Source organism: Scomber japonicus, chromosome 6, assembly GCF_027409825.1.
Source record: "Scomber japonicus isolate fScoJap1 chromosome 6, fScoJap1.pri, whole genome shotgun sequence".
NCBI lineage: Eukaryota > Metazoa > Chordata > Actinopteri > Scombriformes > Scombridae > Scomber > Scomber japonicus.
The window spans coordinates 25,995,253-26,009,813 of NC_070583.1; the positions used below are offsets into that span (position 1 = coordinate 25,995,253).

General features: G+C 42.2%; 1 protein-coding gene across 2 annotated transcripts in view; it reads right to left on the reverse strand.

Annotated features, from left to right (window-relative positions):
- The window catches only part of ift80 (intraflagellar transport 80 homolog (Chlamydomonas)), a 44,324-nt gene that overhangs the window by 12,717 nt on the left and 17,046 nt on the right, over window positions 1-14,561 (reverse strand). For both annotated transcript variants that reach the window (XM_053320819.1, XM_053320820.1), the window contains exons 9-11: window positions 2,720-2,899; window positions 1,296-1,414; window positions 465-539 (exon numbers count right to left, since the gene is read on the reverse strand). In XM_053320819.1, coding sequence (XP_053176794.1) covers window positions 465-539; window positions 1,296-1,414; window positions 2,720-2,899 — 374 coding nt within the window. The remainder of the gene's footprint in view (window positions 1-464; window positions 540-1,295; window positions 1,415-2,719; window positions 2,900-14,561) is intronic.

The following is a 14,561-nucleotide window of genomic DNA, read 5'->3' on the forward strand; positions in this document are numbered from 1 at the left end:
GGAGAGGAGCAAGGAGAGACAAAGATACAGATGAAATTTTATGTAGTTATTTAAACGGTTAGTCAATCAGCTAACACCAGCATGGAGTTTAAACATGTAATGCACATTAACACAACATTGTCTTACTCAGCAAGAGTCATTGTGCTCAACTGAGATTACAAAGTGGCAAGTAATCTATTTAGCTCTTTGATGAGTGTCAGGGACACTACACTGGATTATTGCACAAAAGCTACTCCTGATTAATCTAATTTTTCCCCAGTGGTTACACTCAGCCTTATTGTATGACAGGGCTGGCTAGGATAGAGCACAGTCCGTGTGTGTACATCTTTATGTGTGTGTGCTTGGGTTGGCTGCTTGACGAATGGTAAGTGAGGAGTAATGAAGCATTAGAGTAGCTGATAGATGATCTATAACAGTCTGTTCTCTCGCTCTTGTTGCACTGCTCCTGTAATGAAGAGACTCACTTCTCTGCTTGCAGGATGAGGCTGACGGTTCCCTCCTTCAGGTCAAAGATGAGGGGAGTATTCCAATTTCTTGAGCTGGCACAAATTAAAAAAACAACACAGAAAAAAAACAAAGACACAAGCATTACAACATTTTGAAAAAATCTACAGACTGGTTATTAAAAAAATTATCTGTTGCCCATTTTACTAATTAAATGTTAAATTATATTTTCTGGAATTCTTTATCTCCTCACACTATGGCCTTCAATTTATTTTTAGGCCAGGATGTATTTCTGGGGGAGATGCTGAATCTATTTACTATATTTTAATTAGATTTTTTTGCTGGAAAATAGTCAATTGTGAAAATATTTTACAAATACCAGAAGCCATTTTCAGATCTACTGTATTTTGATGCTGTATACAGTACATATTGTAGAATGCAATCTCCTCCTTAAATCACTAAAATTCCCAGAGTCAACATGACCTTGGTGTTTTCAATGGTATCTATGGCCCTAATGATGGTAAGAGAAACAGTAAAAAGAAGCCCTTTTCACACAGGACTGGTATTACCAAGGACTTCATATTTATGAGGTTGTCTGTGCTCTTAATCCAACTATGTTTATTTTGTACATTTTCTGTGTTATTTCATTCTCAGACACAATTTTGGGTGCAAATTTATGAGGCTTATATAACAACCAAGCGTGGGAAGTGCCATTATATTTCAGTTGGTTCTGGAGGTTGGTTCTTTAGGATTTGTGAGGTAGTTAGTTTTAATTTGTGAGAATGTGTTGTACAAATCCCTGATGTGATTCAGAGATTGAGCGACAAACAAAGGAGGAGTTGGCTACTGACTTGTAAACGTAGCATTGCAGGGAGGTGACCACCACTAGATGACCATACGCAAGAGATGCTTTGATGACCCGATCTCTGAACTCCAACACGTCCACTGCATCATTGATCACATTCCTCACCTGAGAAAAAAGGAGGGAAAGGAGAGGGACACGAAAAGATGCGTACAGTGAAGAAGAAGAAAACAAGAATGCGGGTGAATAGAGTCCTCAAAAGTTACTAAACAGGCATAAACTTTATACTGCAGAGCAAACACTTTACATTTAAACTTGCAAACAACAACGAGAGACATTAGCGTCACTAACAGAGGGGCGCACACAGTCACGTACACACTAGAGAGCATTTTTCTTAATATACACAGGAAACAGTCTACAGTATGTCCAAGTATATGCTGGGCAACTGTGGTCAGAGAAAGCAGTTTTTACTGTTTAAAGTGTGTGCGTGCACTGGTTTGGTGTTCATTTTTTCACCTGCATAGATAAATACTTCCCTTCCAGCTTGCTCTATGAATGAATGAAAGGGCCTTTTCCAGCACCAGGTGAAAGGTGGGGTTATTTTTACAGCTTTACAAATCTTCCTCTGCTACCCCCTCCAGCAAGCCAAATTTACATGCAACACAACCAGGAATAAAAAAACATTTGACCGCAAGGTGGTAAATTTAGCTGGCTGATTCACAAACCACTGGCAGATGTGCACTTTTAAGAAGGACTGCGAGGAGGAGAGGGGGAGGAGGGAGACAGAAAAGCGCCTGCGAGGCTGAAAATAAATGGCTGATGACCCACGTTTGTTTGGTTTACATAAACTGCACTTGGTAAAGACGTCTATGGCTAATGAGTGTACATGCGTGTTGGCACACATGCATGTACGTGATCCTGTTTCTGTAGGTGTATCGTGTGTATCCCTGTCTGAATGTATACAAGTGTGTGTGTATATGTACATTTGGGTGTGTTAACCGCATGTAAACGCTACCTTGTGGTTAGCTTGAGTTTAAACAGCAGAGAATGGTGGAGCAAGGGAGGCAGCTAGACAGGCTGGTCATTGTCACTGCAGGACTGACTGGCACACTGGGAGGGTCCTACTATAATATACGGCCACAAGTAGCCAGGGTCTGGGAAGCATTTGCTTCTCTACATAGTCTGCCTATGGCATCACGGTACTTTTTAATTCTATCCTTATGGGCCAACGTAATCGAGCTTGGCCCTGTTAATATTTGCCTGGTGAAAATACATTATTTATCTTCTCAAACAAGCCCTTAAAGACGCCTTTAATGTGTAAAACAATGTCTCTTTTGATGGATCAGCAATCTGAATGGATCACAACCTTGATTCCTTTGCATGTGGATAAAGCTGAGCCATGAGAGGTTGAAGGAGCAGAAACATGATTTTTTGAATGTGTGTGTGTGTGTGTGTGTGTGGCTCACTCGCTACCTGCATGGTTCTCCTCTTGGTGAGTGTGATCACAAAGTTCTTCCACTCCCAGTGCTGCTCCACCACATGGGCAAAGATGACATGTCCGTTTCCGCAGGCCCCGGCCAGCTGGGTGCCGTCTGCAGACCAGGCCAAGCTGAACATGCTGCCTGTGTTGGGCTTCTCCAACGCGTAGGACCACTGCAGGGAGGGGAAGAGGGGGGAGAAAGAACACTGTGGTTAATGGCTACAGATATATTATCTACAATCTTAAACAATTACCTGGGGGGAAGCTTAGAAACTAGAAACAATGAGAAGTTTAGAGAAGGGTGAGAGTCAAGAGTCGCGTATGAGTGAGTGCGTATACGTGTGCGCACATAATGTAAACTCTGGTAGAAAGACAGGGGCCCAGTCAGTCAGTCATTGAGCTGTGATGAACTGTGAGACACTGAAGGAGCGCTCGGCCCTGCCAAGTCCAGCACTCGCGCTCGTAAACATACACTCTGCTATCCTCATCTATTATATACAGGGGGGCAGGGGTATACGGAGGAAAAAGGGAGGGTTTATATGTGAGCCCACAAACTGAAACCAAAAGCTGATTAATAAGACCTTTCCCTTTTTTTAGTTTAATAAGAAGAGGTTTTAAAAGAGCCTGCGAGACAGGGGGAGAGAGATAGAGAGGCAAAGAGAAGCTAACAGACACAAAGTAATAGTTTTCCCCTGGTCTGATGCACTGGTGCTGCATCAGCCAAACTCTGCACTGTTGATGACAGTCAGTGATGGCAAAAGACACAACTGAGATATGTGGCTCTTTACAGTATCTAAGACAAAAGTGCCTCTCTCATCTTTCCCTGAGGTATCCCTTTTCTCTACTTAATCCCTTTTTTTGCTCTCTTTCCAGTTCTTTTTCCCTCTTTCGCTATTGTTTTTCCACGCTCTTGTCCCTGAAGTCTTCTGTGGAGTATCACAATAATCTGGTGTTTTGATTCACCGTGATTCAGTTGAGACAGTCTGGATCCACCAGTAGTTAAAAGTTTTCCGATTTGTTTTTCTTCCAAGAACCAAGCATTAGCTACGTTAACAGTACCAGAGTTAGGTACACTAAAAAAGTTTACATCTCATCCAGATAACATTTTTTCTGTCTTACTGTCCACACCTGGGATTTTCTAGTTAAAACTAATGTTGGTTTTCTCACAAAACCTCAAAACTCCCTTCTACTACAACATTCAACCTTTTTCGCTGTCCCCCAGTACTCTGTGATGTCTTAGGTGGAAATGCCTGGCTGATCTGAACTGGTTTCTGAGCTACGATCTGCCACACAAATATACGCATTCACGCCATCAACTGCTTATGAAGGGAGAAAAGCACTAATGTTAGCCTAGCGCTGTCTGCGATGGAGAGACAAGTGTGGTGCAGCAGGCCAAGTGCTGCGGTGAAGCTCAGAAAAAAGGCCTCAGTGTGTTTGCTGCTAATACGCATGCAGCTGCGGGATGTGAGGTGTGGCGTTATTTCCTCTCCATTGCCTTTGACAGGGCTAAAGGTAACAGTCGGCAGGCAACAGGTTTGCTACAGGCTACTGCTTTGATCTCTCTCCCTCTCCTGACTCTTGTCTGTCTCCCTCATACACACGTCTCTCAGCTGGTTTTGGTCAGCGCCCTCCCAGCAGCAGTTAATGTCATATCAGGACCCAAAGTAGTTGTGGGGGGAAAAAAAAGACTTGTACTGCCATGTGGACAAAAGATAATTTGTTCAACTTAAATTAAATGCAGTTTAATTTACTTTCCCTCCCTCTGCACCTCTAGCCCTCTTCACTCTTAAATCTTGTAACAGAAATGAGGCTTTCTTTATATATATATATAAATATATGAGTGGAGATGTGCTCGCAAAGGCTCCACAGTCTGGGCCAGCATTTACAATAATGAGAGACCTCATCTATTCTTCAGCTAACATCTTGAGATGGCCCGCTCTGTGTTAAAGCACCCAAGAGGGAAAGGAGTGGGGAGGGATGGATAGATGGAGGGTCAGAGATGCAGCTGAATGTATACACCAGATTGTAATGAAGCAGGACATATGATATCGGCCTGAGGAGCACTGCTGGATTCATGCTTACTTAATGCTTCTAACACATTGAGCCATTTGACTCCTTCTAGAACGAGCCGGCAAGCCAGCAAGTGAAAATGTGTGTGTGTGTGTGTGTGTGTGTGTGTGTGTGTGTGGTGGTGGTGGTGGTGGTAGTGGTGTTGGTGTTGGTGGTGGGGTCCAGTACTCATGTGTGTATGTGTCGGTGTATGCACAAAGCATATATGTGTGGCAGAAAGTATAGATGAGTTGAAGAAGGTGTAAATACAGTATGTGTGAGAATGAAAGACTTTAAGATAACAACACATCTGGGTAATGAATGGGTGAGTGTATGTATGGAGCAAATGTGAACTCACATTTCCCTCTGGTGACCATCCAATGTCTGTTTTGAAAGTGTGTGTGTGTGTGTGTGTCTGTGTGTGTGTGTAAAAGAGGTGAAAATCCTCTGGCTTGTCAGAGTTGTCAGGCAGTGTCTGACTATGGGACACAAGGGGGATTCCTATTGCTATCCTAAGAAGGGCGAGGAGGGCCAGCTGAGGAGAAACCTGGGACACAAAACCTTTTCCAGAGCAGTATTCAGCTAGAAGATCTCTGCATGCTTTCCTCCTTGACCTGACTTTCTTTCATTTATTCCCTCTTGCCCGATAGGTGAAGGGTTTCGATGTTCTGACAGCTGGCTGCCCAACCAGAAACTGGGCAGAAGAAAATAATAACTGCCTCAGGGAGTTCTTCACTGAAACAGGACAACCTGGCATGTGCACTGGAAGGCTAATAAATGAGGAAATGCTGTTTACTATACATGTGTGTTTTACAGCATTCAATTGGTAGGTGAGGGACAGACACTATGCTTGGTCTCAGCACAAAAAGCTGTCAAGGAGGAAATGTGCAAAATGTATTGAATTAAGTTTATTATAAATTTAAAATTGCTCTATGCTTGAAATCCCTGAACTCTCCGTAATCAATCACAATTAGAAACTGTGAATCAAATAACTATTTTATGCTTGCAATATTGTCTAACAACATATTCACATATAAATACAGATCAACAACACCTGTATAGTGTGATCAGTCATATGAGCAGTGACAGAGATTTGGAGACGACACATTTGGCCTCTTAACATCACTGTTGCATCACTGTTTTTGAAAAGAACTTGGTTTTTTTTAATCACTCACAAAACAAAGCAAGACTGATGTTTTTTAGATTTTGAAGGTTAAGGTGTGGGTAGATTATAAGGAGGATAGGAAAGAGGAGGAGGAGATGGGGAAAGTGGAAGGTAGCAGTAAGAAATGAATGACTCAGTGGTAGTAGATTTGGCAACTGTTTTTATTGGAGCCAAAAAGGTTGGAAAAATGACTGGAGAAGGCTGAAAGGACAATCAGAATGAATGCAGAGAAATAGTATACAGCATGAAGAAATAGCAAGTAGACATGCAAAAAGAATGCATAAAGGCTGAAATTAAGATATAGGAAGGCAAAGTGGGATGTGGAAAGTGGGTTCGGAACTTCTACTACTAAAGTCCACTCTCTGGTCACTGAACCCTATGTGTCCATAATGGGCAGCTTTGTGGCCAGAGAGAAGGTGACAGACATGACGTGTAGTTCTCAGCTGAGCTGTGGGGGAGAGGGGGGGGGGACCCCTCAAACTCACAATGAGCTTATACATGAAAACTACGTATATACAGCAGAAGGCGGTGCACACGTTGAAGCGAACAGAAACACACACACACACACACACATATATATATATGTACTTGTGTCAAAAACATGGCAGGAGATCAAGTCTGGTAGTCTACACTTGTGATGATCTCTCTGAGCACCAAGCAAAACACCCACACATGCATCCTGTGTGTGTTGACATGTGTGTGTTAATGTGACTCAGACACACAGACGTTAGTTGCATGTAGGTGACAAACTCTGAAGTGCTGAACTGGTCTAATGATACTGTGGGATGCTGTAGTGCTGTACAGAAAAATGTGATAATGCTGCTGTTGCATCTACCATCCTTCACAGAAACTAGCTGGAGGGTGTTTGGGTCTCTTTTTGTTTTGAAAGCAGAATGATGATCAACATGGCTTGCAGTGTACAACCTACCATATACTGCATATACTGACATAAAGAAAATGGCACACTCGCAAAGACACATAAGCAAAAAACAAAGCTAGTGAAATGTTTGAATGTAAAGCCTCTTTAAAGGAGTGTGCTCGACCCCTCACTGCTCCCTTCCTCCTCGCCTCTCTATGCATTTCTCAACATATGTTTACCATTAAGACTGGCAGGTGTTATGGGCCTGCCCCTTCTCTCTATTGTTGCCCTGCAGCCTCAGTCAACATGGGGAGGGCTGCAAAAAGGTTATGTTAAAAAAACAGTTAGCTCAAAGGCAAGGATGCTGAGAATGCCCAAAAATTAGAACCTTAACTTGTTACTTAAGGCATTTTCTACCTTTAACTCACTATATGCTCCTCCCTATAGGAGCACCACTTTCTCTTCCCTGTGACTTTTCAACTGTCTTATTATTTTTAGATATTACCCCACAGTTTAAGTGATTCTGCACACATAACTTTAGACTGGACAGGGGCTGTTGAAAGTTAACAGTTGTGTCCATTTCCCCAGAATATTGCCTGTGTTCATGTTAAATTATGTTGATTACAGTTACTATTTCAATAGCAACAAGTTTTTATGGCAGAAAGAAAGCAAATTAAAGCTGCAAGCAGTGATGATTGGGCCCTCGCACCATGTGAATGTCAGAAAGAGCAACAGCCCTGATATTGCTACAGGAGGTTGGTTGACAGGGCTCTGAATTTTCAGGGCTATGAGACACTGTGTGAATGGGTAAAATACTATTTCCTGTGTGCAGTACATGGCGCTGGAGATGACATATTGGTAACTAAGTATACATTTGATGATCTATGTTTCATTTAGGCTTCACTTCCTGTTGACTGCAGGCAATACAACATAAGTGCAATATTAATGCAGCTATACATTCATAAGAATGGATTTATATTTTCATGTATATTGGACATTTAATATAGGAGAGAACTATCACTTCCTGTGTGCACTCCTTAGTGCTAAAGAACACCCACTAATTACACATTATGTTGCTGTATAGCATGTATAGACCACATGTAAATTGGATTATGTCTGTCACATAAGGCTGACTTCCTCTTGTCAGTAGGTGGCGCTATGACTGTGACTCAATGCGTTCTTATCAAGCATGAGGAACTTGAGGCAGATTGTAAAGTTGAGTTACAAAAACGTCCTGTTTAATGCACAAAACATTTTGGGCAGAACTGACTGGCAGGGCACACAAAGGGAGTTCCCCGAAAGTTTCACAATTTTGCATCGCAAAGATGGTTAGATGTCATTGACTAAATTTACAGTCACTCTGTTTAGTTCTTGAGATAGGAGTTTGTTAAAAAGTACAATGCCTGTAAATTGCTTCCAGGGACCGTTGGGCCCTGGCATTTTAATGCTCAAGCCCTAAAAAGAAAAATGATCACATTTGTAACTTGCATGGTGAATAAATTCCTTTTGTCACTAGAGCAATGTAAGCAGTTTATTACACCAACTACATTGGAGCTGTGTATTAAGCCATATTTAGGCAAAACATGAGCTTTTAGAAGGCAATTTGGGGTGAACATTTGATATAAAAAAACAAGAAATAATTCAAGAAATAATAAAAAAAAAAAAAAGTATAATTTTAACCCTATAAAACAGTTTTATTTCAACTTACTTTAGAGAGGGTTATATGCGAAACTTGCCTTGTATGAAAAACTAACTGAAAGAGTACAAACAAAAGTCAAATTGATTACAAAGCATTAGAGGAAAAAGTAAGAAACAGACTGATCAAGTGAGGAGCAGGAAAAATATTTGAGAGAACGTCAAAGGAGAAAATGAGTGTGTGTCTGTATCATTGGTTTACCCCTTCCCCCTCTCTGTATCTGCACTACCTGAATCAGTGCATTGGTCTACATGACTCCATCTGAGTGGGGTGGGAGTGGGCGAGGGTGGAGCACAGGCCAGGGAAAGGGTTAATGACACATGTCTGGGCTAATGGCTCCCAGTGGAGCTATCTGCTGATTCAGCCCCATTACTTCACAAGCATTAAATATGTCTGCTCTGACCGCTCTCTGCTCCCCCCAGCCCTAATGCAAGTCAACAACATGCTAATCAAAAGGGGGGCATGAGATTTCCAGGCTTTCTATGCTTTTCTAGCCCTTCATCTCTGGCACTCCTGTCACACTGAAGCAAGCATTAGTGTTAATGGGTCAACCTGTGTCTGTGACCCTGTTAAATCTCACTTTTTATCCACATCCAACAATGTTGGAGTTTGGTATAAAAAGATTAATATAATAAATATATATTGTAGTACATAGAAAGTAGTGCATAAAGAACATATTCCACCCATTTTTACTCTCTTCAACTGCAACAATGTTATAATTATACTATAATTATCATGCATAAGTTGTCAAATTAACAATAATGTGACAAAAATATGTCTACAATAACACCCAAAGCTTACATTTCAAGTGCAAAAACAACATTGTGTCATCCACTTTTAATGATATGGAAACATGACAATTATGTTTAGTACCAACCCAGCACTTATCTGTGACCAACAATGTGGTATGAAAACTGGGTTGAAAAATGAACAGATTCCACAAATGCTACTGAGTGACTTTCTTCAACAGAAGAGAACAAATGAAAGAGAGTGCCTGCACTGCGAATGGCCGTTCTTTTCTCTCTAAATGGGACAACTGACAATTAAAGCTGCACATTATCTGGTAAAATGTAAAATTTATTTTAGACAAAGTCTTTAAATATTTTTCCAATACTATTCAGCCCTACTTTTGGCCATCTATATGTGATTGTGATCCACCACTGTTTAGTCACACAGCAGTTTTTAACATTAAATGAAAGTTCTGCTCCAACTCTTAGAGGGACTGGTTTATCTCAGTGTAATATGACTAATATTGGCAAGAAAGCCCCAGACTGTTGTTTCAAGCTTATTATATTGTGTACAATGTGTCCAATGGTGAAAGAAGAGCTATATTACTTGTTAGTTTAGCACTGTGCTAATAGGCTAGTGGGAGCTAACGAGAGCCAACCTAGTCCAGGGTTAACAGTCTTACATAAATCAGAACAGCTGGCAGACTCTCCGCAAAGCCAGCTGGCTTCAGTTTGTGTGCAGGACAGAACCTGGCAGTGCAGGTTCAGAGTGTAAATCCCTGCACATAATAAACACAACACACATGGCTGAGTGTAATGGACACTAGACATATACAGGTATCTAGCTGTAAACACACAGAAAATGCTGACACAAATGTACTCTTCAAGACACAACCCGTTCCCAAACCAATTCTGTGGGGAAGGGAAGGAGAGTGAAACTAAAAACAAAGCCATTTGTTTTGGGGAAAGGAGGAGTTTTGGATGAGGGTTCATCAATCTCTCAGCAGATTAGGAGGCCTTGTAAATGTCAGCTTGCAGTGACCCCTCCATGGGGGATGGGGTTGACTGTTAGGATAAGGACAGGCTGGGCCTATGTCCAGGACTGGTCAGACCTATGTGTGGGAACTCCTCTATCTGGGAATTGGCCTCTGAGAGGGACCCAGGGCGATCCAAAACACCACACCTTTTCCAGAGCTGACACTGTTACTCTACTACCTGAAAACAAACGTATGAATTACAGTTTCACTCAACTGCCACTTATCTAGGTCCTGTAGTGCCAATTCACTCTGTATTTTATGTGCTATACCATCAAAGTGACTGTGTTTCTAGTAATTAATATGTTATGGCATTACCTGGAAAAAAATCATTTTTCACAGAAGACTGATGAGACATATTGTCAATACGCTCTGTGCCTTGTAATAAAGCTTAAACACTGTATTAAACTACACACTATCAAACAGAGTGAGGATTTGGGCCCACAAATGAGCCTCTTTCAAGTGTGCCATGGCACCGCATAGTCTAAGCTTGCATGATCACACTAACATTAATACAAACAGTTTCACACACACTCAACGATCATAGAAGTGCTGCTGTATAACCTTGATACAAGGCTGCAATCTAAACGAAACTATACACAGGAAATATTTTTGTTACCTGAGGTTTAACTTTTAACCTTTGATGCACTATCTCAGGTAAGCTGACAGAGAAAAAGTAGTCCCTCAAGGAATGTGTGACCTTGTGATTGCAAGAATTACAACAAATTCAACCAATCCCTCAGTTTAGAGCTTGTCATTTTTTATAATTGACATATTATTTATATGAATCTAAATAATTTAAAGAATGTTTGAATATATTTCTAGCTTTTTCTGCATATGTAGGACTTTATTCCCTCAAATGTTGTCTTCTTAGTCTCTCTGTTTTGGTTTTAATGTACAGATATGTATATATAATGTATAACGTATAGAGCAGGGTAATCTTGAAAGTAAATAAAATTGCTTTGCAGTGTTGTCAAGTTATGACTTAATAAAAAGATTTCCAAGTGTTAAAGTACTTAAATATACACTAAGTGAACTTGCAACGATTATAGACTCTGCATGCATTATCTCTCTGCACGCAACCATTTGCATTCCCTGCCTCTGCAACAAGCACACAACAACTATAGCCATCTTATAAGCCCATTTCTAAACATAGCCCAGTGAGAGGAGCTCTGCACTTGACTGGACTAGAGAGATACAGAGTCTGGGCCTGGGACGAGTGTAGAGTGACACAAGTTGGAGCTTTGGCAGTGTGAGAGGAAACAGAGAGGAGAGAGGAGAGAGGGGTGGGTGTGTGTGTGTGTGTGTGTGAGGGGGAGCAAAACAAACTAGAAGATAGGAAGAGAGAGAGAAAGAGAAAGAGAGAGGGAGAGGGGGAGAGAGAGAGTAATGATCTACACATGGTTTCATGCTGGAGCCTCAACATAGTAACCATAGACACATGCTGGGGCCTCCTGGGACTCATCAGCAGGACACAGCTGTGAGCTGGACAGCAGAATTCTATTAGCACCAACTATGCACACATGCGCTTGCAAACCTTCTCTCTCTCCACACACACACACACACACACACACACACACACACACACACACACACACACACACACACACACACACACACACACACACACACACACACACACACACACACACACACACACACACAGGTAATTTCAGTTTTGTGTTTTGGCATGCTAGAAGGAGCACAACACATTAGACCCTTTACCCTACAATGGACCCACTACACCACTTATTGCAAGCCAAAAATATACTGATCACTTGATCAGGTTAGTTTATCCACACACAGATGGAAAGGGTCTGAAAATGTTTTGCCAATGACCCCAGACAGTTTCTATGGAATCTCTGCAAACAGAGTTTATTTTGCACTGACAAGCACTCCTCTAAACTGTTCTTCAATGGGTTATGTAATACCTGTTGATAACAGCTAGTCTAAACTTTATGGGGTATTCTAGGTCTTAATTTCATCCTGACACCTTGGCTAGTCATCTCTAATGTGAAAATCGCACATGCACATGAATACAGGTTTCATATGACTTAAATAAACACAGGTATCCATATAGCAATAAAAACACACACATTAAGCTAAGTGCATACACACGCATGTGTGATGACAAGCCCATTACTTCTCTGCACAGGAGAACATTGTAACAAATTATGCCGAATGAGGGAACCAGTCAATAAATTAGTCAACGTCAAAGCGTAGCACTATTCAGATCTATGTGGAAGCCAACAGAATGGGGGGGAGGGGGGGCCCTGGGGAGCAGCCAAAATTAAACCCTTTCAAATCATCCTTTTCTGGACCTTCATCCATTGCCTCCAGCCCAACCCTAGTCCTCAATAACAACCCTTAATGAACTCTGGGTTGGCAGTAAAGCTTGAAGTGATACCCCAGTTCCACACATGCTCTGCTTTCACTTATTTGTGTGCACCACCAAAGCCCTTTATTTGCTCCCTGCCTTCGTCACTCAGTATCACCCTTGCTCCTTATACCGTTTTATCCCTCTTTCCTCTCTTTCTCCTTCCTTCTCTCTGTGAGTGTGACATGTTTGTCTAGCTAGTGGAGGTAGTGATTTAGTGCTGCTAAGAATGATGACTCTGCCAGTGGGCCTGGCAGGGCACTGTCTCACTGTCATACGCTTACTCCAGCCGTTGGGGGAGGGAAGGAGAGGGGGAGAAGTGAAGGGAAAAAAAGGAGAGGGACGAAAGCAGAGCGAGAGAGCGAGAGAGAGAGAGAGAGAGAGAGAGAGAGAGAGAGAGAGAGAGAGAGAGAGAGAGAGAGAGAGAGAGAGAGAGAGAGAGAGAGAGAGAGAGAGAGACTTGAGGGAAAGAGAAACCACCGTCTTTTATGGAGACCAATCCTCCAAGCCTCACTGCCTAGGCCAACTTTACAGGATATATTGGACAGTTCCACACTACCCCGCCCCCCACCCCTCCAACTGCTCTCTTTTCTCAGCTCTTTTTCATGCTCCCCTCCTTTTTGGTTTCCAACAAGGCAAGCCTTTAGCCGAACTCTGGAGAGGTGTAAAAGTAATACCATGTCAACAAGTGCCTTTTACTCTAACCCACTTTACGCACACAGGCACCGGCTCAAACACACACACACATGAGCTCGCACTAAAAAAATTGGGGTCAATCATCTGCAAGAAGGACTTTAGTATACACTGTTCCACAGAGTGTGCCAGAATAAGTTCAGAAACACAGAAAACCTAAGCCTGTTCGGCACAAAGGACCTACAATACAAAGGAGAAACCATTATCCTCACATTCTGGTTGGGAAACTAATGAGCTCCTAGGGATGATAGATTAAGTCTACATGTGAGTACGGCATCTTACACTTTTACACACTCTGGCAACCTCATCAACATGTGCTAAAAGGAATCAGTAAAATTATTCATATGAAAACAACAGAGAGAAAACAGTGGAGGAAGAAAGTTTAGAAGGGCAATATAGACCCCAATTGCCCTTTTCAGAAGTTGTGCTCTCTTCCTACCACTGAAGTTCACAGTGTACAGAGGGAGCAGCCTCACTACAGCGAGAGAACAGAAAGGAAGAGTGCAGAAAGCATGAAATAGCATGCAAAAGCGCAGATTTGTAAGGGGAGGGAGGGAGGGAGGACTAAGCAAGTGGGGGGAGAGAGAGTGAGAGAGCAGAGAAGCCCTGCCCAGTTGCCTGGGGAGAAAACTGCTCTGCTGCTGACTCAGGACTCTCTTTGTTTGACAATGCTCCCTCGCTCTTACTCTCTCTCTCTCTCCCTGTTTCACACACGCTCACACTCTCAAACTTACTCTTCTTTTCTGAGACACTCAGTCACCATCTTTTTCTCATGTGCACATGGCGTTTCTTTGTCAGACTTGCGCCAGTTATTTCACTCTGACTTACTCTTCATCTTCTCTCCTGTGTAACCCCCCGCCCCCCCCTGCTGTTTTTCCACCAACTATTCTCTCTGTCTCTTACTTTTTGCTGCCTTTTCCCTTACTGTGCAGTGACATTTTTCTCCATCTGCACTGCTGTACTAAAAAGTCCCCTTCTCATGTGATGAAAACAGATAAAGGCGCACAGTCTAATAAATCTACAGTGGTTTCTTTAGCCTTTTCATGCTCCACTAACAGTGGTTCACGATCAGCACCAGAACTCTGGGCCGTTTTATTCTCTTCCAGCAGCGGCAATTTCCAGATGTCAGCCGGCCAGTGGTTGGCAGCAAACTGCCAGCACAGGCTCAGGTATATGCTTCCCAATTGTGGAGGGGAGTAAAATGCTAAAATGCTATAAGGACTTGATGAGAAGA